At 42.9% G+C, this 25,436-nt stretch overlaps 1 protein-coding gene and 2 long non-coding RNA genes across 16 annotated transcripts in view; 1 reads left to right on the forward strand and 2 right to left on the reverse strand.

The window, feature by feature from the left end:
- Positions 1-4,949, reverse strand: part of LOC147756154 (uncharacterized) — a 47,217-nt gene extending 42,268 nt beyond the window's left edge. Inside the window, exon 1 of the long non-coding RNA XR_015326696.1 lies at positions 4,640-4,949. This is a non-coding gene — a long non-coding RNA (uncharacterized LOC147756154). The remainder of the gene's footprint in view (positions 1-4,639) is intronic.
- Positions 1-25,436, forward strand: part of LOC111250046 (uncharacterized) — a 107,978-nt gene that overhangs the window by 66,019 nt on the left and 16,523 nt on the right. For 6 of the 13 annotated variants that reach the window (XM_086987492.1, XM_086987493.1, XM_022804659.2 and 3 more), the window contains one exon: positions 19,876-20,268. In XM_086987492.1, the coding sequence (XP_086843618.1) occupies positions 19,876-20,268 (393 nt within the window). Of the gene's footprint in view, positions 1-3,332; positions 4,363-17,591; positions 17,923-19,207; positions 19,592-19,875; positions 20,269-25,436 lie in introns of those variants that run through there. The other 7 variants (XM_086987489.1, XM_086987497.1, XM_086987491.1 and 4 more) reach the window with 6 other exon arrangements.
- LOC111250047 (uncharacterized) lies at positions 7,567-11,368 on the reverse strand. 2 transcript variants are annotated; one of them, XR_015326695.1, is made up of 3 exons: positions 11,234-11,368; positions 9,484-9,632; positions 7,567-8,311 (listed from the first exon to the last, which is right to left on the reverse strand). It is a non-coding gene; the product is annotated as an uncharacterized LOC111250047 (long non-coding RNA). The 2 variants fall into 2 exon arrangements; XR_015326694.1 differs by lacking the exon at positions 11,234-11,368 and adding an exon at positions 9,997-10,280.

Here is a 25,436-nt window from a genome sequence, read left to right on the forward strand (position 1 = left end):
TCTTCGTCCTACGTGAAAAGGGAAACAAAGGAATAGCTAACGTCCTTACTAGTAAAGCTAAGTTTTCGATTTTGTCATTTGTTCCAATCTTTTAGCTGTCGTCTTAAATAGATCAGTGGATTACGTGGCTGGTTTAGCTCTCCCTCGTCATTCTTCTGTTCAATGAACTTAGTATTTGATGCTGGAAGTAAATTACTGCTTCGGTCGAGTATGGCAACAATACGACTTTACAGTTGCTGCTGCACGTAATGTAAGCTAATGGTTGTGTTCATAATGTTAGCAATACTGAAGATAGCCGTGATGCTGGCTGATTGGTCAGGGTGGGTGCGTACTCTTTTGATTGTTTCGATCGCGCGAGTCTTGATGGCCTAGAAGAAAGGACCGGGCGAATTGTTGCCCGTGCGGCAAGAACTAGACGAAGTTAGTGGTGACAGGCCTGGCCTATCATACCCGCAATCGTGTCTACAAGCACAGAAGTATTCTGTGTTTAAATTTCGCCATAGATACGCTCTGATGCTCATCTAAAAATCCAAATCGAAATAGAAGAAGTGTTAAATATGATAATCCTGTCTCACGCTTAATTCCTTAGGATTACTCGTATTGAACACTGACTGATCTTTGAAGCCATGAAGTCTGTTGTAGAAAGGGACAGCCAAGAATTAATTGCTGACAAAGTTTTTAGAGCTCAACTGTTAGCAGCAGTAGCAGCAGCAGCAGTAGTAGTGTGTGGGTGAGAATTTGACAGAAGATTTTTGGTCGGTCTTCAAGCGCAGGAGATAATCGCTCCCGTCATGATGATATCGTCGCCAGGTGGCTTCTCTAACTTGTTTTTGGCCGTGCGCGTCGGGTGTACCGAAAAGCAGACGAGCTAGCCCTCTACCACCTTTGAAATTCTAATATACCTTACGAGATATTACTCACGTCCCAACAGCCAGCTTGATATTCTTTTTTAGTTGGCTGACACGAACTGCAGATACCTAACATCGTAACATAAAAACATTTTTCTGAGGTTCAGCCTCTTAGCTCTCAAGGCCTTTGCGGCCTGCTATTCTGCACCGGCTTTAGCCTTTATCATCGATCGACATGTTATTATAGCGTGCTCTTGTTGCAGGCCGCCTGAAAAGGCTTTTGCTCATTAGCGTAGTAGTAGTAGTAGTAGTAGTAGTAGTAGTAGTAGTATAGTAGTAGTAGTAGTAGTAGTAGTAGTAGTAGTAGTAGTAGTAGTAGTAGTAGTAGTAGTAGTAGTAGTAGTAGTAGTAGTAGTAGTAGTAGTAGTAGTAGTAGTAGTAGTAGTAGTAGTAGTAATAGTAGTAGTAGTAGTAGTAGTAGTAGTAGTAGCGTTTGCTGGACGGCGAATCTTCGTCCTACGTGAAAAGGGAAACAAAGGAATAGCTAACGTCCTTACTAGTAAAGCTAAGTTTTCGATTTTGTCATTTGTTCCAATCTTTTAGCTGTCGTCTTAAATAGATCAGTGGATTACGTGGCTGGTTTAGCTCTCCCTCGTCATTCTTCTGTTCAATGAACTTAGTATTTGATGCTGGAAGTAAATTACTGCTTCGGTCGAGTATGGCAACAATACGACTTTACAGTTGCTGCTGCACGTAATGTAAGCTAATGGTTGTGTTCATAATGTTAGCAATACTGAAGATAGCCGTGATGCTGGCTGATTGGTCAGGGTGGGTGCGTACTCTTTTGATTGTTTCGATCGCGCGAGTCTTGATGGCCTAGAAGAAAGGACCGGGCGAATTGTTGCCCGTGCGGCAAGAACTAGACGAAGTTAGTGGTGACAGGCCTGGCCTATCATACCCGCAATCGTGTCTACAAGCACAGAAGTATTCTGTGTTTAAATTTCGCCATAGATACGCTCTGATGCTCATCTAAAAATCCAAATCGAAATAGAAGAAGTGTTAAATATGATAATCCTGTCTCACGCTTAATTCCTTAGGATTACTCGTATTGAACACTGACTGATCTTTGAAGCCATGAAGTCTGTTGTAGAAAGGGACAGCCAAGAATTAATTGCTGACAAAGTTTTTAGAGCTCAACTGTTAGCAGCAGTAGCAGCAGCAGCAGTAGTAGTGTGTGGGTGAGAATTTGACAGAAGATTTTTGGTCGGTCTTCAAGCGCAGGAGATAATCGCTCCCGTCATGATGATATCGTCGCCAGGTGGCTTCTCTAACTTGTTTTTGGCCGTGCGCGTCGGGTGTACCGAAAAGCAGACGAGCTAGCCCTCTACCACCTTTGAAATTCTAATATACCTTACGAGATATTACTCACGTCCCAACAGCCAGCTTGATATTCTTTTTTAGTTGGCTGACACGAACTGCAGATACCTAACATCGTAACATAAAAACATTTTTCTGAGGTTCAGCCTCTTAGCTCGAAAACGACGTAAAATAACACAATCGGGCATGACAAAGCGTAGGCAAATCGATGCAAATGATTTTGACACGTTACGTGACTGTTGAGAGCCTGCAGTCAGACATAAGCTAGTTGTTATTAAAGGGCAGCTGACTTTGTTGAATGGGTTATAACGAAATGTTAATCAAGTTTATGATGATGATGAAGAAGCGAGGCCGCCAGGAGGCGCTGGTTGCTGTGGCGATAATTAGGAACCCTTATGTTGTGTCCACAGCGACAGACCTGCGTCTTCTCGATTCAAAAGACGCATTTATAATCGCATACGAAGTAAAGATCATCTGAAAGGGCCTTAATTAGACAAGCTTCTAAATCGTTTGAAGCTTTTCTATTTTAAACATGCTTTCGGCCCTCCGTCGTATGGCGCGTAAGAGACCTGTCTTCTTCTTCATTAAGGAGTTAAGGAAACGCTTCAATCTTCTCACAGTGCTTTTCTTCCTATACGTTCTCGCAGCTTAGGAAAACAAATTCTCCAAGAACGACTACCGGATTCCTAAGTTCAGGCGCAATCGGGAACGATGCGTAAAAGAGAGCGAACCGATCTACCAGATGTTTTATGTTCGCTGGTTCCATTACACGCGTTGCATCTCCGTCAGATTCCACGAAGCTATCCGCTTCTGTGTATTTGTGTGTGTGTGCACGCGCGCTATGGTTGTTTTTTTTTTACAGAAGAGTGCCACGTGGTGGCTAAATTTATATTCGAAATAAATGAATATATAATATATTCATGTAATTAGTATAGTAACCATACAACTAGCCGATTTAGCTTGGGAACAATGAAATGGATTTAAATCGCCCATGCATCGAGGGTGTCTATTCGATCCAATCTCGAAATATGTTTTTATATCTATAAGTTATTAGTTTTTAAGTTTATCTATCCATACGATATGTCAGAAACGTATGAAATGAATTGATGTTTATCACGACTGGAACTTTATAATATTTTATGGGGCACATGTAACCTATTGTAGAAAGTCTATTTTGGCTTTCCTTGTTACATAACTTTGTGGCAATGTGAATGACGGTGAGCGCTTATGTAAGGTATTCGCATGCTGTCCGGGTATCTTCCGCAAGCGGCCTGATTTGTTAGTCGTTGCTAAAAAACGACGGTGCTTTGTTTTGTGTCTGATGAAAATCTTCTGCTGTATCACCGTGGTGATGTTGTCTACGAATTACAAACAGGGTTTGAAAAAATGGCGACGGCGTGAACAGCCCGAAGACAAAAGCACTTTTTTAGTGACGACAGGGTTGCTCGATTCTTGATTTGTGGACTGCGCTTATATATTTTCAGAAACAGTTCCCTGTATTTAGTTATTATTTTCGATGTTGTCGTTTAATATAACGTCGCTACATCAATAGCAAACCCGAACAACATCCAATTCCACAGAAACGAGTTCGTGACCATCACGAGCACGAGGGCTGCGGTCAGGTAGCGTATCAATAGCGGGCCGCTACGCGATAATCATATTAGCAGCGCTAGTAGTAAAACGTGTTTACCTGCTAAACTTAGCGGACACGTGGTCTCAAATCCGGATGTAAACACGCTTCGCTCCGTGCTGGAAACCAGCCGTCTGGTGAAATTCCTATTGGTGCCAGCGGACGTAAAGCTCAATAGTTATCAGTTAATAGTACCTATTGCGATGATCATTCGTTCATTCATTCATTCATTCAATGGACTGGAAAGAGAGAATGAACCACTTTGTTGACATCGAAAGCGAACGACTCTCACAACGGCGAGCGCGCGCAGAAGTTCGTTGAGGCGTTTTGGCAGTTATGCGTGTTCACCGAGCTGTGACAGCCATTATTATTCGTTGTTATTATAGTGGTGCCGGTAACTATAATCGGTTTTCTATTGCCTCTAAGCGCTAGCAACCGCCCCGTGACTTTTGATGCTTCCGATTTTGTTGGCACCGCAGACCGGCGACAATCCGACGTCCATGCGTGGTACATATCATGTAATATAATTCTTAATTGCAATCATATTCGCGGCGGATACCGTCTGCTTTAAAGTGTGTTCAACCGCATTAAATACAAACGCGGGTATTTCGATCGATCCGCTGTTCATAACGTTGTCACACCGGGCACTATAGCAAAGCGCACGATGCCTTCGCTGGCGCTTACATGCGCAGGAGCTGATCATACATTGTGGTTGTATCTTCAATTTATCAGACTAGAACCAGTCGTCATAGGCATTTTTTGGTCTTGGTGTAATTTTTTTTACCTGTTGTAGGCGACACATCGACGGACGGACGGACGAAGGGAGACGAACGAAAAACTCGAAATGACAGTTTTTTTACAGGAAATATTCTCGCAGCAATTTGATTGCGATTTGATTACGTTCGGTGAAATTCAACCGGGTGCAATTGGGTAGCGACAATGAACATGGTCGTAAGCTTGCGCAAGGGTGTTCTGGCTTACTCAGTTGTTTCCCGCAGATGCACAGACAACGCAGCGGCCGATCATCCTGCGTCTTAAACGTCAAGCAACATGACAAAACCAATGAGCGTCCGAGGCGTACCGAGGTAAAATGACAGTCGTGACGATGCTGGTTCGAGGAGGAGATATACGTTGTTCTCCAGATGTTGTCTGTGCACGTGCACTTGCACGCTACAACTATCATTAGATCTGTTGGCTGAAACCTGTTGTACGACGCCGTGCCACTTTCAGCAATTGGCATGTCAGTTGGCGCATCACTTGCCAAACAAAGTCGTTCTACTTGTCTAGATCGAACTATTGGCAGCAGCGGGAACGGCGCTGGCACAAGAAGGTCTAAGGTGACGAGATCAGCTAACTACGACAATACAGATGAACACAATTAGCGGCCTTTAAATCGGTTCCATTTACCGAAAATCGCCGCCGAGTTATGCAGTCTTGTTGTCAGACTTCACTGCCAGACAGAGTTCTTTTGATTTAGCTAGCCTACTTGTGCCGTCCTCGTCGATTCTAGAGCGTCTAATCACACCCATCCCCTCGCTACTAAGTGATACGTCATGAGCCTCACTACTCGTCCGCTGTGCCTGATTTAATAACTGTACACTGACTGACAAGTCTACGGCATTAGTGAATGCGGCTAGCCGACAAATGAAGGAAGTAACAACAATAGCAACTGTTACATTCGGATGATGGTAGCGCTTTGCTCTGCCACTTTGGTTTGCCACAACACACACAGTGGTACTTTTAAGGTGGAATTAGGCACATTTAATTTATTACGTAGGCAATGTACGGCGATAGGTGGAGGCAGCCCATGTTATTATAGTAGCGATAACTACTAGAGGCTGAATACGTGTATCAGGCACCGTGCTATGTCTGCAGGTGGCAACGTGTATATACTACAGATCAATCTGTTTTCTATTTGCTAGACCGTCATGGATATGTGTGTAAAACTAACATCCGTAAATTCATCATTCATGGCGCAATTAAGGCAGATCGCATGATTATTAGACCCACATTGGCATCATTTATTGTTTGCAAAATATATATTATATTTATAGTAGCCGACGATAGCTATTCATTCAATTGAATAGCACATGAAATTTGCCACCGGTAAATGTGTACCTACAAGATGACGACAGATGTCAGAACCAGATGAAAGACGCATGTATTGAGGGACGTGGACGAAACTAATGGACTAGCAGGCTGTTGTTGAATTGAAAAGCTGCTGCTGCTGCAGCAGCAGTAGCTATTTGTCTGATCCGCTCGGATGTCGTCCTCGGATCGCCATGCTTCCGTTCTTATCGAAACGACCAATTCTATTGACCAACATCGTTAAGTCAGTGTACAACATTGCAAAATCAATACGGCGACGACGACTATTGGCACATGGATGCAATGAAATGCTTCTATTGCGCCAGGTTTCGATCTGATTAGGAGGCCTGGTGAAAAGAGATGTCGCTGCGGCCTTTAACCCGGCAGCAGAAGCCTGCTGTCTGGGTTAAAGGCTGTTACTGTTTATCTATCCATGTATCCTCCTTTCCTTTCAGACGGCCTCAGCCATATTATAATCACCATTATATATACTGATACATATCATTTTTCAGATCCTTTGGTATAATGCAAGTCCCACAATATATATATATATATATATACATATATATATATACATATATATATATATATATATATATATATATATATATATATATATATATATTGACTACAACGTACGCACCAATGCGGCTGGTGCTGGCGTTGGATACAGCATGTTCAAAAAAACTTTCGTTTCGCTCGTTTTTGTCCACTGTCCTTCTTCGGCGATGCGGGCCTCTGGATATGACGTTTTTATACTCTGACACGCACACATATATCCACAAAGGGGCTTGTTGCTTACAGATTTGTGGCTATCGTCCTCGTCGTCGTCGTCTTTGCCGTTGCTTCTGTAGATTCTGTCTAGTTTCTGCGTATTATAGGAAAATATTGACTGCGTTGTACAACGAATCGTATACCCTGTGTAATATGGAATACTTGCGTTTACAAAAAGGAGTTGATGCGGTACAGGGCTGCAATACTTGTCAGCGATACGGATATGACAACTGTAGCCGTCGCTTTAGCCCCTTCGTATTCGCTCGCGGCGTCAGGCCCATTACGAAATTATCCTATTACGATAGCGAAGAACTAAATTAAAAGGAATAGCTTCGCGTGGTTGCCTAAGGACGCATGGTACCAGTCCTAAATATCTGCTAGAGAGTACACATGCCTGGTAGTTGTTGTGGTCAATCGTGGTGAATCAAACACTCGGGTCTGTTCCCTCTGCTTTTAGCCTCATAGTCATGCTCTTCATTTTACCCCCAATTCGAGCTGGTAGTCACGTTCCCGTGTAGCATACCTCAGCCACCACCCGTTTCTTCGTCGGCCATTTTCCCATTTGGGGATGACGCGACGGACAGAATTGATATTTCCCTTCTTCGTTTCCGGAAGAGCGGCTTTTTTTCGAGAGAAATGTGAAAGAAAGATCACGGAGGTCATCATGATATGACCACGTCGACCCTTTACAAACTTCGTGCTGTTACTAACTGGGCACATTTCTGCTAAGATTGCCTTGGCTCGGTTACGTAGCTACAGTCATTTCAGCTGTTCATTCAGCAGAAGGCGGCTTTTTCTTCTGGGTCCAATAGAATTGGCTTCATCCATATCCACTAAACATACGGTAGGTAGAATTCTGATCATTTATTGTTTAAGTCCTACATGTTGATATCATTACAGCGTCAATTTAACTGGGTCCTTTCTTCATACATTATACTAATATTAGGTAGTTAAATGTGTATGTGCGCTGGCCACTGCTATTATCCTTTTATCGTTGGTTGGTCATCGTCAATTCTCGAACGCATAAAATAGATAAAATTGATTTTTAGCTCATGATAGCTGAAGGCCACATGACTTCGTAAAGCTCGGCTTTTGCAAGCCGCTCAGATTGCTACAGACTCTGTCGAAACGAAAATGAGATGCGAGAAGGTCGCTGTAGGCAAAAACTAGCTTTCGCCCACACTCTCATCGGCCATAAAGAACGAAGCGGCAACCGGAGATATTTCATTAATTGTTTGTCCCCACCTCCCCTTTTTTCTCGTTTGTGCATGGCGTCTTATGCCATCTTCCGACCGAATGCATATCAGAGTCCCCCCTACTCCACTTTCTCCTTTTTTATGCTAGCATCAAGGCTGTTTAGTCTTGAAAGAATTCGTAGGATTTTAGCAAAAAAATTGCCTCTTACAGAGCGTAAATACAGATATATATATATATATATATATATATATATATATATGTACACCTTTTCCTGGTATAAGAAGCCACACGTTGTCCGTGCCACAATTTCTGGGTCCTCGATGCTACGTGTTCCATCTTACGTCGATATTAGTAGTGTGTGCTTCTTTTTGAGTGCGCGATGGAGATGCCGGTAAGTCTGAAACACGGACAGAAGTGGACGTTTACTCAATTTTTGTGCTGTTTAGTGCTTTTTTGCACTTTTGCGGGAAAATGGAAATCTGCGTGTCTAGAAATGAAGTGTTCTACCTCTGATGTAATCGAAAGTAGCGAGGAACAACGGAAACATTGAAGCTGCAAAGAGTAAAAGGAGAAGAGAGGTAATCTCGAGATTCCAGCAACTTTCGCACTCCAACTACTTGTCTGCTGAGTTATTTTCTAACCGGCTAAAGCTTAAAGACCCGTAAACGAGCTCGTATCAAAGAGAAGTATTACTTCGTATTTCTTTAAGAATACGACGGTGAAATAAATTAAATATCATATTTACAATAATGCTAATGTCAGGCTTTAAGGACACTCGAAGTTAGCTGTTTCGAAAATTTGCAACAGAAGTGTTCGCTAGGACTTTAGCTAATTTAACGCAATGAACGCCAGTCTTGCAACACTGAGAAGACTAAATTTAAAAACTATTTTTAGGATGAATCCTCACTGTACCCTATCGAACCTTTAAAGACAAAGGCTCGACGTGCCTCGAAATATGCTCACACGATTTCTGCAAGATGTTGATGATCGTATTATTCAATGTATTAACAAAAAGTTTGAATTTGGCACATATCTTCTACAGTGGGCTCACTAGAACTTCGTCAATATATCTTTCTACTTTCGCCGCAGGAAGCTACAGTAGTTTCTCTAGTTCCTGTCCCTGAAGAAGCCGACTCTTAGCAGGGTATTTCCTTTGTCTCGTGTGAAGCAGCCATTGGTTGAACCGAAATCTGCCTCACTGATTTCACTAGGCCGAGGTGCGTTTGTAGCAAACGAGAGAGCGAACCGCAACTTATTACCATTGTCTGCATGCCTGCCGTTCCAAGCAACGGAGTGGCATCGATCAAGTAAGATGTGCGTGCCAAATGACGACGGGCAGAGCCTGAACAGCTTCTTTCAGTTGACCAGTTAGTTGAAATTCATAGCCGGTTCTTAATCCTCACCGGCCTATATTGTACTGAAGAACTTAGTACAGTATATCACAATCGCCTCTGCCGCTGATGCCAAGAACATTCAACATAGCCAGTCGTCCCTCGCGTGTTCTCACTGACCAACAGACCGTTGCTACACTAAGGGATGCTCGAATTGAGACTTGGAAGAAGTACATACTATATGTGATGATATTCTCCGGGACGCGCTGGTGCAACAAACGCTAGCGACAAGTAGTACTGCGAGAGCTACAGAAAGAGTTTCTGAAGAGACGGAAATCTTGGTCTCGAAGTGCTTCTACGCAGAGAAATCGATCACGACATATTAACCTGCGAATCAAAAATATAATTTTTGATAACACACTAGTACAAGTATGAACACAATTTACTTGTTGTGTTACGAATACTTCGCACTTACACAGATATAGCGAAAGAAGTATTTAGGGCGTGGTAGATTATTAAAATGGGCCGTAATGCTGAGCTGCGCTACCCACGTCTGCGTCCCAACATACTGTTTAAGACCGCTCGCGCCCTGAGCTAGTTTTTTTTTCCAGATTCCAAAGTTACAGGTGTCAACAACACTCGTCCGATCAACATTTGTTCTAGCGAAATAGCGTTAGTGTGACGTCCCTAGTATACTGTGGGATTTGTTCTGTTTGCTGAAACCTAGTCTTATTTTTGTTATTGAGACTACCTTCGTTGATCCTTGCGCGTACGCGCCCAGACATTCTTCCCAGCAGATTGTCTAATTGCAAGTTCCTGGGAATGGGAGTGGATCCTCAAATAGGGGTGTTTAACGTCCTAGGCTTTGGACTTTGGCAACATTCACACCAAACCATCATCTTCCTGTTTTGAGACCGATTTAGAGGCGTTTCCATGTCTGCTGTACAGTTTCTTGAATGCTTGCGTGCTCATCCGCTTTCCCGGAGCGACAGAACATGGTTGCAACGTCAAACGAGGCAGCTGCAACTTCTTCAAGTAGCGATATTGCAGTAAGGAAATTACAAAGTTGTCACGCAGACGTGACTCTTTGTTTTTTTTAGGAATACCTTGACCTTCGCGCTGATCTGACACGCTCCAACACGATGTCTCTTCTGCGTATAGGTTCTCGTCATCTCTACGGACTCGCACATAATATTCTGACGTTGAAAGTGGTGCTTACCATCCAAGTCGTTTAAATACACGAGCCTTCAACTCTTCCCACTTTTCTGGGTCGATTAGTGGGCTTGAACACTATTGAGCTAGGCCTGACCAGCACAAATATGCGCTTATGTGATCAGCCGTGAACACGTATTGTTGTTGGTGACGTTCCAACCTATGATCCAGGCCTCAAGTAGTTATCGGTAATCCACATTCTGTGACAGACGCTGCACCGCGACCCTTTTTCGTACAACTTGGCCTACTTTTTCGTCCGTTTTCAACTTGCTAGTCTCTTGGAAATTCGGCTCCGCTGTTTTCTTGCCGCCGCCAAATGATTATGCATTAGTACAACTACAAATGCAACTTATTCACTTTATACTTCGTCTTCATATAATTATGGTGACGGAAATACATAGGACGTAATATTCCATTGATACGTGCCGTAGATTGTCGACTGCCGCAATTATAAAGCAGAACAAAAACCGTTACGATTATAGCACACGCAGAGATAGTGACAGGATCGAGAACAACATGAAATATATTGGCTTGCTAATAATCTTTACTCGCCAGCTTATTTCGGTGGCACCTGCTTTAATAGGAAAGGTTGCTGTGGAAAACAAACTATTGGTGTACACGTGACCATGACGGCCATATTTTGAGTTAGCAAGCAGCTGAATTAAAGCTAGCAAATCTGTTTCTTCTAGACGGAACAGCGTGAGGATATCTCCTACAAAAATCCATACGGTAAAATCTTTAGAAAGCCATGTATAGGCTCATTTCACGCACATTACCATCTACTCGAAGGAATTTTATCACCATCCATGCCATTGACAAGAGTACAGCCGCAGTGGGCGCTATCGGATCGCCCATCGATCACTTGGCCTCGAGAAGGCGCTCACCAACTCCTTCCCCATCTTGCATGCCAATACGTTTCTGAATTATAATGGTACTAGTACCTCAACTAGAAGGACCACTACGTATCTATAAGATAAGGGCATAAATTATAACTTCGTCAACCCTAATAGATTACAAAAAATCGCGCGTATAAATAATATATAAAAGGGTTTCTGGGGACATGTCAGCAATCATGGCATAATACAGTCCTTTAGGAAATATGATGGCACTGCGATGTGGGGACCCTTTTTATCTAGATATGAAACCAAACTATTATAACTTAGATGAAACGATTTCAATTACTCTTCTATAAGGGCTAATTTAACAGGCAACTGGATCCACAATAGGGTGTGACTACCTGTTAATCCCGGTAACTCTAAAAATACAATAGTTTCTAAGAATACTTGTTATCTACCAAGGATATTTAAAAGTGAACTCGAAAAAAATTTCTCACGCTGGCAAATTTGGCGCCAAAAAATAGGTCTTTTGCTTATAAAGGCAGCAACTGTAGGCAGTTCTTCATTTGATCGGGAAAGATTTACTTTATTTTACAGCGTACTAGTTTTGCAAAACGCGATATTAAATAGGGACGGAGTCACCTTTGCTAAATCAAGAGACGTTATTTTCGATTTAAATAATTATGGTAGAAAATGGTAAAATAATTTAGCAAAGTTTAAATAACTCTATATATAGAACGTAATTACGGTAGAAAAAAAAACAATATGATAGGGGTAAAATTATGACGAAGGAAATTTTATGCCAAAATTAAAAATAAGGCCTTCGTACGTGATTATTCACTTATTTCAAACAGAACGCCATACTTTCTATAAGAAGTTTTATTATTAATAACTGTTATCGTTCATTTGAACACATGACCTCTATTTCCCTATTGCAAAAATGCCGGTAGGCCGTAGGGTCAACGAGAGCTCTCAGCTGAATTATAATAATGAAATAGAACAAAGTGAACAAGTCTGTTGGCTTTAAGCAAGACTAGTTACGAACTGTCGCCATTGTATAATCTCTTTATGTTGTTCCGCAAGCGATTATTTATGCTTCTAACTGCCTGTCCGACTCTAACCGCTATCTGCTCTAGTGGGATTCTCTCGTGTAGAACTCCTCGTTGTCCCTATGGTTTTTAACCCTGTTTCTCTCCATGACCCAAACGGCAGGGTGGTGAGGCAGCTGCATACGTGGCCTACGCTGCTCGAGCCGAATTCTAAACGGCTGGAACGACACCAAGCAACGCTATTGAAGGTCGCATCCCGTATACACCATTCTATTGAAATAGGCGCAGTTCGTCACGACAACCAGAGAGCTCAAAACGATCCTCGTGTCGATGATTCAATACGACAGGGCCACTCATAGGACACACTCACTGGCAGTGGAAGGCAAAAGGGCCTTCCATTAAGAAAGAGATGTGCGCATGTGCGATTATTGGCCTAGGAGAAATAAGTGGTAGCGGTTTGGAAACAGCAGGTTCCGCCAAACAGGCACACGAACGTACTTTCGTCAGTGGTAAATTCATTCAGGAAGTGTTCATATTGTGTGCACGACTGATAACTTCCGCCACGTGCAAGACCTACGCACACAAATACGAACAGTGGCATTGCCACAATTTTTACTTTACTGTTTCCTCTGCATTTAGGATATCTCTCTGTATATACTGAATTCGTACCTGTCAGACAATTTTTGAGGTGGTTCTCTCTTCAGAAATGCACGATTTCATCGTGCCCAAAAATGATACATTTATATATATTTTATTATATCATATATTAATACATATAAATCACCTTCGATGGGGGCTTAAATCATGCCCGCATGCACTCTAAACTAGCAACAATTGGTCGATCACCATGTTAATCCCATAGCACAGCATTCTTCCTTCATGTAGGGTAAGTAAGATATGATTTTGTCATTTTGGCAGCCTTAAGCCAAAAGCCTGGAACATGGGCTACTGTCGTTAGCGTTGATAAATAGACGTTATGCTCAAATACAGAAAATATCCATTCCTGTCTAAGCTCGTCGTCGAAATTGTAGGGAGTCGGTATGACAACTTTTACTTCAGCAGGCCCTTTAATCTAACGATGATACGTCAATTATGGCCTCAGCCTCGGAGGCAGCCAAGACAGCTAAGTGACAAACGGAACAAACGACTTTTGAAACGTCGCCTGAGAGGAGAGAATAATAAAGAGGAGAAAAAGAACTCCTTAAATAAATAGAAACATTAATGGAAAGATCGTTTCATAATACCACCAGAACCCTTCATAGGGTACGGTATGTTAATTTGATATTATAGATGCTCCTAGTACTTGACGTACATTTTCATCCATTGAGCCGCTGTATTTGCTATTGCTAAATGCCTGCCATAGGTAAATTTATGACCGAAATTCGCTTTCGAAATTAGGTACGGTTACTTGTCTAAATATTAGGGCTCTTCAAACCAGTTCACGCAATTGTGAAGCTGGACGCGCAACGGTCAATGCAAGCTCTTTATGCTTTTTATGAGCTATTTTGTAACTCTATTTATGTTATGCATCAGTTACGCTTCCTTGCTTGTCGACCTATGCTACGTGCTTTACGCGGTTATAGCAATGTATGTCGAATACTTAATTTTTAAGCTAGGAAATGAGAGATAATGTCAACCCTCAGATCGTCATAAAGCAAGTCTATCCTCCGTTGTTCATGTACTTCTGCTCTCTCAACAGCAGAAGCCATGTGTTCAGACTTATGCAAACCCTATCTGCATCCGCGTTCTATAATTGGAGCAACCTAGGAGTGCTTGCGTGCTGTCTGCGATGTTAGTCAAGGACGCTTTGAATTTTTTCCCTTTAGGCTCGGGTACGCCTAAGCTCGATTGATTGGAGGAGGCCGTAAGGGTTAAACGCGTTATAATGATATCTACCATTGTATCAGTTAGACAGAGTTCATCACGAAGCAGCATCGGCCAAAAAGTTGCGATATCGTCTGAGTTACCCTTTCAAATTGTACTTGAGCCTTTAGGCTAGATTAAATGCACATATGCACGATCACATACACAGATACGGACGGACGTATGGGTATTTGTGTAAAATGAGCTGATAATATAAATAAACGATAAACGAGAATGAGGGGATTGGAACTGATAAGCACGGACAAACAAATCAGAACGGCGTCTGCGATGACAAATACGTGTCACTTTGGCCTCAAGAAAGCTGTGGTGTAGTTTATTGCGGTATTAATTGTTAATACTTGGTACAGCTTGACAATGGCAATAAACTAGACTACGGGTGAAGTCGTATCTAATTCAAACGTTTCTTCATCAAGGAGACCTATTTACCTCGTGCTACTCGCTTCAGCAGCAGCAAAATTATGATATTATACAACAACAGAAAAAATTCTACTCGGATACATATTCTTCTTCATCATCTTCTTTTCTTCTTATAAGAACTAGTAGTGTTTCGTTTAGTGCATCGTTTCTATTGACTTCTATCACTACAGTCTTCCTTATTGTTACCCTGTTGCAAGAGCGCGAGCTGGGATTAGCGCGTGCACACGATTTAGTATACGTAAAAACGACGGTGAAGTCTACCGCCGTCAATTTTGTCATCAGTTATTATGAACTATGTGTTGACTGATACTCTCGTGACATATTGATGGTGCCAAGAAGACGACGGTCAATAGGATCTCACCCTGGTATATATATAAAAACAAAACATATATATATATATATATATAACATAATACATAAAACATATATATACATGCACTCATCTTTTGTTGTGTAAGTACTATAGAAAAGACGCTTTGCTGCTATGCCGTATCGGCAGTAAATTAGATCTCATAATTTTTTCGTCTATCATATTATCTGCCTAACATTTAGTAAACCGGCATCGTAGATTTCGTATACAACTTTTGATTTAATAGAATCAAGCTCCACCATAATACTGTTTATACTTTGTCTGTGAAAAATTTGTTGAATTTGGCTTCCTGTCAACATATGATTTGGCGAGTTCTTGAACTCTAATAGCACGAAGGTGAGCAGTAATCATAGCGTTTATGTGATCTGCTTTATCGTTTCGATCAAAATGATCACACGAATGGGGCAATCAAGCGCTTTCGAACCCGAAATCTTTGCTCCCGTCATCCGCCTGGGCACGAAAGATAAAATCAAATCGTAAAATGGAAATTTGTCGATTGTTCCCGTTTGCCTCTTTCGCGACGGCCTTTTCCCTTTAATATAGCATTTGGCCTGTCCTTCGGAATTTTTCCTATTTTCAGGTTTTCGCTAGAGCTGAAATAGCAAAAAAGCAGGCAGGGCGGAGCTTCGACCCCAATGGCAAATTCAACGACTAAAACGTCAAAGACGACCTTCAACATCTGAGCAGACGAGATAAATGAGTGGAGGAAGTAAATGTGTCAGGGACCACTTTAGGGCGACCTTAACGGCTAATCAAAAAGATGACGGAACAGTCAAAAGAAAGATGATAGTGATAATGACACACATGATCGTGACGGGGGCGCCTATGGCGATGATAATCGTGTCGTTCAGAATTATCAGAAAATCGTAATTGACAAGCATAGTTATTGGAGTCACCCCTCCAATTAGCTCGTATACTCCTGCTTCCCCATTTCCCAATGACAAATCATCATGTAGCCGCGTAGAGATGCCAATAGTCACCTAGCCGCCAAGGACTCTTGTCTCAGTTGAGACGGCTGAAGCAGCCGCAACTGAGACACTTTAAGACAAAAGAGAGTAGGTGCTCTCCTCCATGCCTTCCCTTAGAATATTCGAAATATCTAAAAGTATATTTTATGAGAATGGACGTTTTAGTCTGGGACGTTTTAGTCGTTTTAGGGTTAAAGACTGATGGGAAGTCTAATGCCGCTTAATAAAGCAACAGAGATAATTCAGAGCAAAGCACAGGCTGTGAAACCATCACTGTTCCTGAACAAAAACAACAGTGATAAAAACTGTCAATGATGGCGAATTGTTCTTAACTGCAAGATAAAAATAGCCCAAATTAATAACGATCGACCTTTTTTATTGTTTTACTAGTTTATTAGCGACACTTAAAAATTGTGTAACCTTAAACAACTTGCTTCTCATCGAGTATTTTAATTAATTAAAAAAAATATGTTATAAGAATATGTGGTTTAATTTGCCATTTAAATATAGTCTCACATTCTGCGCATGGCCAAGAACGCTGCCAACAAAAAAGCTGTGTTATAAAAATTATCCAAAAATAAGTGCCCGAATGTATTCAAAAAGGAATACTAGGCGAACTTTGTTAGGTATTTATTTGTTAATAATGAATGTAAATAAAATTATTTAATCGAAACGATTTTGGTTAGTCTATTCCCCCTCTTTTCCTACGTTAGACAGGCTTCCGTTGCCACTAGGAATGTTTCGGAAAAATCACACATTAAATGTCAACATATTATCGCAAATTGGCTCATTTCAACGCTGTTTGAGCGCAAGCATCGATAGAAATGAGCTTCTATAGCGAGCTAACCGTCCTCGAACAGCGATGAACGTTATGCCCTGAACGAATGAACAGGGCATAGCCTACACTGGCTGCCCCTCTCGCCTCGGTCACTTGTTGGCCTGCCTCCCTTCACTTGACGCCGCCGCCCCCCGCTGAAGCAGTAGCAGCAGCAGCAGCAACAACGTAAAATGCTGAGGAACGCTCTCACAGAACAAAGAAGATCTGTCGCCCTCGAGGCCGTCGAGGATTGCTGATTCTATTGCCATTTCTGTTGCCCTTCAAAATGTTTTTTCATCTAATATGTTTGCTTGTTTGCGTGTTCGTCAAAGTTGAAAGGAGTGGCGGAATCAGGTCCGAGTTCCATTAGTTCCAATATTGTCGTTCATTTTCCATATATCAAGGGAATAATCGTGATTCGAACTGATCATCATCAGCAGTGATTTTATGACGCGCTGGCATATCTAGTTTTAGGTCTAGTCTTCTAGACCTAGAACCCTAGGTTTAGCTCCAACCCGGGCATAGACACACGGTTCGTTTTGTTCTGGAAGCCAGCTAGCCGTCTGATGGAACGCTCCATGGTGATACTGGACGCAAAACTTGAAACACAGAGGCATACGTAGCATATGTTGCGTTGCATATAACATTTGTGTGAACAGGTGGCTGAAACTAGCCGCTCGCTATCAAAGAGCCATAAATACGGCTCTTTGATAGCGAGCTTGTTGCTCGGTGACCTTTAAGGTTTCTCTTTTTCCTCCTGAGCGACGAGCAGGCTGATTGATCGGCCAGCTAACGAACGGATGAGCTGATGCTTATCGCGATAACCGTTCGAGTCGACGAACTCTACGATAAAAAGGATAAACTATACCAAGTACTTTGCCGCCGCAATTCGACTGCTCGACGGCTCGCAAGTCGACGCTGTCCCCCTTCGAGCTGCAGGCGAGCGAGCGAGCGAGCGAGCGAGCGAGCGAGCGAGAGAGAGAGAGAGAGAGAGAGAGAGAGAGAGAGAGGAATCGTTTTTCATTTCGGAAACACGGTGTGCAGAGGGATTCATCTGACGTTACAAATAAGACAGTGGCGACCTTTTTCGCTCGCACAGTTGGTGAGACCATGGACAAGAAACGGTGAATATCTAGACATAGTTGAAAACCACTTTTAGAAAATGGTGGAAACCGTAATCTGCATGTATTGCGTGTGAATTTCTGCTAGGTAGAATCGTTTGAGCTCGAAAATCCATATAACAAATAGAGATCATAACAATCTTTATCATCGTAGTGACTTTGCTAACAGCCGCGAAATCGGCCGCGATCGCATTGACCGACCGCACCTTTCGAACCTTTTTCTTATTCTGGCTATCCATTCAGGCGACAGCCGGAGCCGTCTAAAACATCTGGACGGTGGATCTCTTCGAGAGGGCCAGCGATAATGTATCTCGTCTTTGATTATTGCATAGTTTTATAGATAGATGCGAGAGAGGCTTAGCTAGAAGCAAGTTTTAACAAAGTCTACTGAACCTTTGCGTTATAAATTGCACCGATAAATATAAGCAGATCTATACTTTGCAAGAATCGTACATTTTTATGCCCTATCAGAGTTATGGCTGACTCGAAATTTGCGAAGAAATATATAACCATGCGTTAAGCTATAATATTCGCGTCCTAGTATAACTGACATGTCTCTTGAGCTTTAAATGAAGCATTAGACCAGTAAGGCGAGGAGGTAAGATTTTCATTAGTGGTCTCACTTTTTTTTTCGGAAATAAAAACAAATAGAAACATTCGCATCCAGATCAACGTCAATGAATTTTGTATTTACACGCGCAAAATGGTTTCCCTTTTCGAGAAAGGGACTCTGTGAAGGAGAATGAGCCTCGCATAAGACCTGCAGTATGCTCATCCTTAAGGACGAATCGACGATACTGTATTATTGTTGTTCGAGATCAGCAACACTTCAGTCAACAGGCAGCGCTATGGCAGTGCGTCGACGTGTGCCCGAAGCGGAAATTTAGAGCTAGGTCGCTTCCAGACAAGCGAATAAGCCGAAGTAGTGGAGATGCCGTATGAAAGCTCACTATTGCGGGGCGACATCGGCATAGCTGTTGCGGACCCCGCCGCTGATATCAGCGTTGTTCGTTTGCAGTGGGGAGCCTAGATGCACTCACAAGAAATAACTTGGCCAGATTGATTCAGACTGTGTCTTTTTCGAATGGGCACGATATATTAATAAAAATGCCAAGTGAACCGCTGGCGCTGGTGTAGCGGTCGCAATGACTCCTCCTCTCTGTGGAATCGAACGCGCACTGCAATTCGAAAATCACCGGCACTCTCGATCCTATTGTTATGTCTCTGTGAAAAAGAATACTCATTCTATACACACATCCACGGACGCATAATCTACAGCATAAAGCCCTCCCGTAATGGGCCAGCCAGAGCTATACATCATAGCAATGATAGTGCGCAGATATACCCATCAAATAAGCTGCGGTCAGTCGTCGGCTCGCGGCTAACCCCTTCGAGCCTTGACTGCCAACATCTTTTTCCTGTTCCGTGCGTCGTCGTAAGCGCAAGGTATCGTATCGTGGGATGCGATAACTTTAGTTGCTAATGACAGCAGATCTTGCCAGCGTCACTGAATGGGTACCGTCCACAGCTTTGTTGGTTCCTTTGTTTCTTTCTAAAAAGACCTGGATGTGCTGTCGTATTTCAGTGGGTGTTATAATAGGTTAGCTCGACATTTACGTATCACGTGCGCGACCTGACACAGACACATTGGCAATAGCTAAGACGGCCTAGTGTTAGTTAATGTGATTATGTGCTTCTTATCTATATAGCTTGTCTGGCACTCTGCCCGTTGGGCTCGCTGTTCCAGTTATATCGCTGCTGTAAAACTTTGCTTAACAATATGCATTTGTTGTGCATACTGTACTATTTCTTGTACTATGTACCGTCTACAAAACAACCTAACTGTATAGTTCGCATCCATATCGGCACTATTGTTTAATCTGCTTTTGCTGTGAAGCTTTTTTATACCCTGTTATAGTTCTCGCTTCATCTGCTCGTGCTGTTTTGTCTTTGCAGGGGATGAGCTGAGTCATTCGGGTACATGCGCGGGCGTAGGTGGGGTGGCCGGGCCCCCGTGCGAGGAAAGGCCGCTTCAGGGTGAGCCGAGGGCCCCGGAACTCGAGACGCAACAGCAAGGGTCGACTAGTCGACGAGGTCCACGTGAAGGCCTCTGGCGTCGCGCAGTTCGAAGAATGTTCCCATACGGGTCGTGCATCTCACAGCAGGCCCAAGGTGCCGCACAGCAGCAACAACCCCCCGAGGAGCGCCGTACAAAACCCAGCGGCAAGGAAGCCAAAGAGAAGAAGGAGATGGCACCCACCTGGAAGGTCACCAAGGCTGACAAACACATGGTCAGCCTGCACCGCGATGAGGCCACTGGCATCCAAACCGTCGTCATAAGCGACAAAGGTATCAACGATCACACCAACAGCATCACTATCATAGCTGTTTAGCGAGCGCAAAGCAGAAAGAATGGAAAGGAAGATGTTCTATGAGTACCTAGTCTAACAGTCATGAAGTAAACGGTAAATCGCATTTTATTCTTTCCCGTTTGGTCCTTATTCGTGTTTGTTTAGTCCTGTTGCTATGGTGTAGGTTAGACCTTGCGGCACAACTTCAAACGTGTCATTGTGATCAGCTTCGCTGGGACCTACTAAACTAATACTGTTTCTTGCTCTCTAAAGTGTGCCCTCTGAAGTCACTAACCAGAGGTGTCGGCTGGCTGATAGGCAATTGCATAATAATATTGCGATTAGGAATTCACAAGAATACAAACGATTGTAGTCGTACGTATGCATGTACTTCAACTCAACATGAGTTCAACGGCTGCGCGTGAATTCTACTCCGAGGTAAGTAGGCTAAGAAGAAGCCGAAGTGAAAACATAAAGGGATAGCTAACACTCGCCCAAGTCGCTGCAAACGTCGAGTTATATTTCTGTAGAATTAGGTTACACCATTTTCAAATAGGTCGCGTGTCGAAACTACATGCCTGCACGATGTTACGCCTCTGTGCGTCTGTTTAATGTAGGTTGAAGACGCCGATGCCAGTAAACCTAGGGACAAACAGACCTTGTTCACAGGCGCTCCCCAACAAAATGGACGGGCGAGTGGACAATAGCCTGCTGGGCGAACCTCGCATACGCTTCTTTTCTCTGTCTCTCATCCATATTTGTCTGTCCTCAGTCGTTCGATACATCTTTGTAACAGTCGCCCGCGACAGACAAAAACCGTCTGCTCTGTGGGGACTTGCTATCATGACCATCCACATTAATAGAGAAGCAGTAACAAGTAGCCGCCGTCACAGCACTCGTTGCATTAACAGCAGACGTGGCAACGGCAGCAGCTACAACGATATATTCAGTGGTCGAGCAATAACAACAGCAGCAGCTGGCCGCGTCGCTGGCAGCAGCATATGCAAGATGCCTTTCCTCTACCCCAACGAGTCTGCGTATAAGCTTCCCTCCGATTTGTCTGCCGGCCGAGCGGCTAGCCCAAGTAGCCGCCAGAACGCAAAGCATACTGACACTGGCCCACGGCAATAATATATTTTGATAGAAAAAGAATATGGCTGTCAGAGCCGTCTTCGTTGCCGATGCGTCTCAGCGACATCTTTCGTTTACCCCCCGTTAGCTGGAAACTCGAGGCGAACAAGCCAGTCAACGCCGCTTCCAGATACTACTGTTGATTCTGCCCGAATGCGCTCAGGTGGAGAGACCGACGAGGTGGCGATTCGGCCGATGAAACCGACACAGATAGCAACAACGAGTAACAATGAGCTTTAGCGTCAACCTGCCTGTAAGGTAAAGGGATTAAAAGATTGGCAGCCGCTGTTACCATATAGTCATCTACTCGGTCGATTTTCTAGGTCAAAGCAAAATAGTAGGGACCGAAAAACACGAACATTAGATTCAAATTGCCGCTGTTCGTTCATAGCTAAACGATTATTTTTCATAAGAATATTATAGGTTAAGAAGCATCAAATAGTTTGCTACTTCATGTCGGTTATCCGCTTCGAAGTAAACTGAGAGGTGAGGGGGCCGTCGGTGGTTTTATGGACTCGCAGGCGGACAATCGCCAAATAGGTCCTATGGAAAATGGTCACAGTTCAGTCAGTGGCAGTAGCTGGAAACAATTATTACACAAGAGTTTTGTTTCCGCCGTTGCCCTACCTTTCCGTCCCCCATACGGATTGCCGACGTTGACAAAAAGAAGAAAAGTATGCCCAACATGTCTCACAATAAATAAGTGAAACTGGTCATCTCAAAAACCTAGCATCTGTGGAGATAATAAGATTCGACTGCAACCTAATTTCAGCAGAAGGGTGTACAATAATATACGTGAAAGTTGAATTATACCTCTTACGTCAGCTGTTGCTAAATACAATTAAACCTAATCCTTTTAATGCTGTAAATATTGATAAGTTCCCATATGAGCGTATATCGCGCTAGTAGTGCCGCTTTTATTGCTTTTTTTCTCTCGCATCCACTATTTCAATCGATTACACAGATCCAACAGTACACTACTTAGAAACAACAGCTACATGCGTGAATCGCCGTGTCCCGCTAGGGCAGCAGGACCAGCAGTTAACATGCATATGACGAGCGGATCAAGTGACAGGATGTAGTACAAATTTGCAGTGGGCTGTTTTTGACGTAGGTCATGGGATGAGGCTACGAGCATGAAATTTTTATCGAAAAAAAAAACTGGAACGCATGAGGCCAACTCTCCGTTAACACCGCCGCCGCCGGTTGTGCCGCTGTTTCGGTCGCCGTAGCCCTGCACTAAAAGGGGACAATGATGGCGTCGTGACTCGTAACAGCGGTTGCTAACGGTTGGTATAGAGATGGGGAAACGGGAAACATATGGCAGAAGGCGGAAGAATCAGCGAAGGAGGAAGAATGAGAGCGACAGCTCTAAAATCTTTGTAGTGTATAGCTGTGGGTGTGCGGACGCCCATCCAACAAACGATTTTGCAGCGTTTAGCGGTCTTTGGCGCGACAAACAAACGAGGTTCTCTCGTAGATTAACGCTAGCACACGGGATTAAACCGATTGGGAGACCAAAAGCACCTTCTTGGTTCGCTTGTATTCTTTATCATCTTCTTTGCGCAAGTAGCTACATTGTGTGCGTTTGCATCGATATGTTAATCTCGCTACAAGGCCTTCGTTGATTCTATGCATATATGTAGGTTTAAAAGTACGAACGCATACATAAGTGGGTAGTAGAAACAGTAAAAAATAGAGACCCAAGTTTATCTTAGAATAGAATTATCTAACAGTCAACACAGATTGAATCCTTTCTACATAACAACAGCTATTTTTCTAGAAAGTATAGAGGATACCTGCTTTTGCAAAGAATGAGCGTGTGTGTTTATCAAGTTAGAGACGAAGGATCTCTGTCGGTCCTATTTGTTCACGCGTTACGCTTTAATGGTTTCATGACAACAATATTTACAGTAGCATCCTAATGACATATTGCATAGGCCTATTTATTCGATTGGCTAGATAGGCACAACATATTCTGCCACGTTTTCGAGCGCAGAAACCCACTAAAACAGATACTCGAGCGTTATGTCTAAGTGTTGTACTTGTCCGATGTCAACATATAGAAGGAACGAAATAGTGGACGTCATCAAACAGTGACCACGATACATATCAGCGTTACTAGCAGCACCAGTATCACGATGACTGACGAGATATTCTTCAAGTTGCTCTAAATAAAATCAGACATATTGCAACATGCACCCGCATTCACAGCAGCATCACTCTTTGTTGTATTTGAATTTATCGACTTCAGAGGAAAACAACACAGATGGTCCAAAACACGAGATCGGTCCGATGATGCGATGCGTGACTATGTTCTTAGATGTATCGTGGCCAGGTGAAAGAAAAAAGAAGTAATGGCACTAGAAAGCAAAAGTTATAAGTTGTCTGTATGTAGCTCGCACAGAAACTCAGTAAAGCAGAGCATCGGCGTCACCCCTTCAAAAAAAGATGGCCAAGTTTGATTCCTGGTTTAACAGTGAAATTGCCCGGGAGACCGCGATTAGTTATGGGTGGCGACACACGTCTTGGAACTATTGACGACAATAGGAAAACAAAATTAACGAAACAACAATGAGGACAAGAAGCGAGGGAATAACGATAGCGGGATAAAAAGGAAAGCAAGCTGATCATAATGAGGATGACGCTGCTGCTTACGGAGGCGGTAAGCAATCAACAGGTGTCCCGAATTCAAGCGTTGCCGCCGCTTCCAATGCTAGCACGACGACGACGGCGGTGATGATGATTTGTATCGAAAAGTGCAGAACAGCGGCCAAAATACGTTAAATCCTGACCACGGAGCCCGCCGTCCTGTCAGCGTTTTGTATTCTAGAACCTGATTATGTTTACAATATGAATCAGCTTTGCGTGATTTGACAGCTCGAGCAAAAAAAAAAGTGAAAATGTATTTGACTTGATGTTCTAGCCATCTGATAGAAGCGATTAGATCAGCGGGCTGTTTTTGGCAGCATCCGTACATAATGTGCTGCTATATATGCTAAACAAGCTGACTCGGGACCGTAGCAAATAATACGAAAGCTAAACGGCCAGCCTAAGCAAACACGCTAGTTGACCTCAATTACGAGCTAATTAATAAATTTCGTAAATTTCAGTCATTTATCTAAATAAAGAGAGACAAAATACTGGAAATTAAGAGACGTAGTAATTTTTCGAAGAACGTTTGTGAGTTGCAAATAATCATCATGTAAAAAACCGCTCCAATATCACGCCACTGATAAACTGACGATTTCAATAGAGCCCGGGAACGTTTGTCGCAAACAAGTGCACGATACATTTATTCCGTTATCGTACAATCGTTTACGGTGCACGATGCTCATCTATAAGAGACCATTAAGCGATTCGGCTCCGCTAGCCTCTATATCAATAATGTACTTGGTAACCTGACCACAATACGAGTTAAAGTGGTTCTACTATGGGCATTTCGGAAACCTAAGAGCTTTTATAATCTTGCCCCATCTGCATCCCTGAAAATCGTGTTTATTTTATTATTTACACTAATGTTAAAACAAGAACAACAAGGGCAAAGCACGATCGGCAATTCGAATTTGCTGATAAACGCGACCTCACCTTTCGGTATAATGCTCATACCTTTGAGATTTGTCCGCTTTCGAATGTTATTGCGAAAAGTGCTATTTATTTTTCATGCTTTTTTTTTTTATTTGTTATTTATTTTAGGCATTCACAATGACAGTTAGAGCGGGAACACACAGATAATAACTCCTAGCGAAACGCAGTTTTGTTGCGGTAAAATCATCTCTAGTTCTTTAGGCTAGCTATTTAACATGTATTCCAATGGTGCTGCTTTTTGATTGAGCGCCGCTCCTAGCTGCCACCACTTGCACGGTTTTAGGCCAACGGCCTTTCTGTAAAGCTTAAAGAATACGTTTAAGGAGTTGTATTATATAACTAGATAACTACTACGCTCGTCGTGCTGGGGAGCCAGCCGACCGCTTGCACTGCTTTCTAACGTAAAGCTCGAACCATTTACTTTAGTACTAGTGGCGGTACTGATCA

This window comes from Varroa destructor, unplaced genomic scaffold (genome assembly GCF_002443255.2).
Source record: "Varroa destructor unplaced genomic scaffold, Vdes_3.0 BEIS01000004.1, whole genome shotgun sequence".
NCBI lineage: Eukaryota > Metazoa > Arthropoda > Arachnida > Mesostigmata > Varroidae > Varroa > Varroa destructor.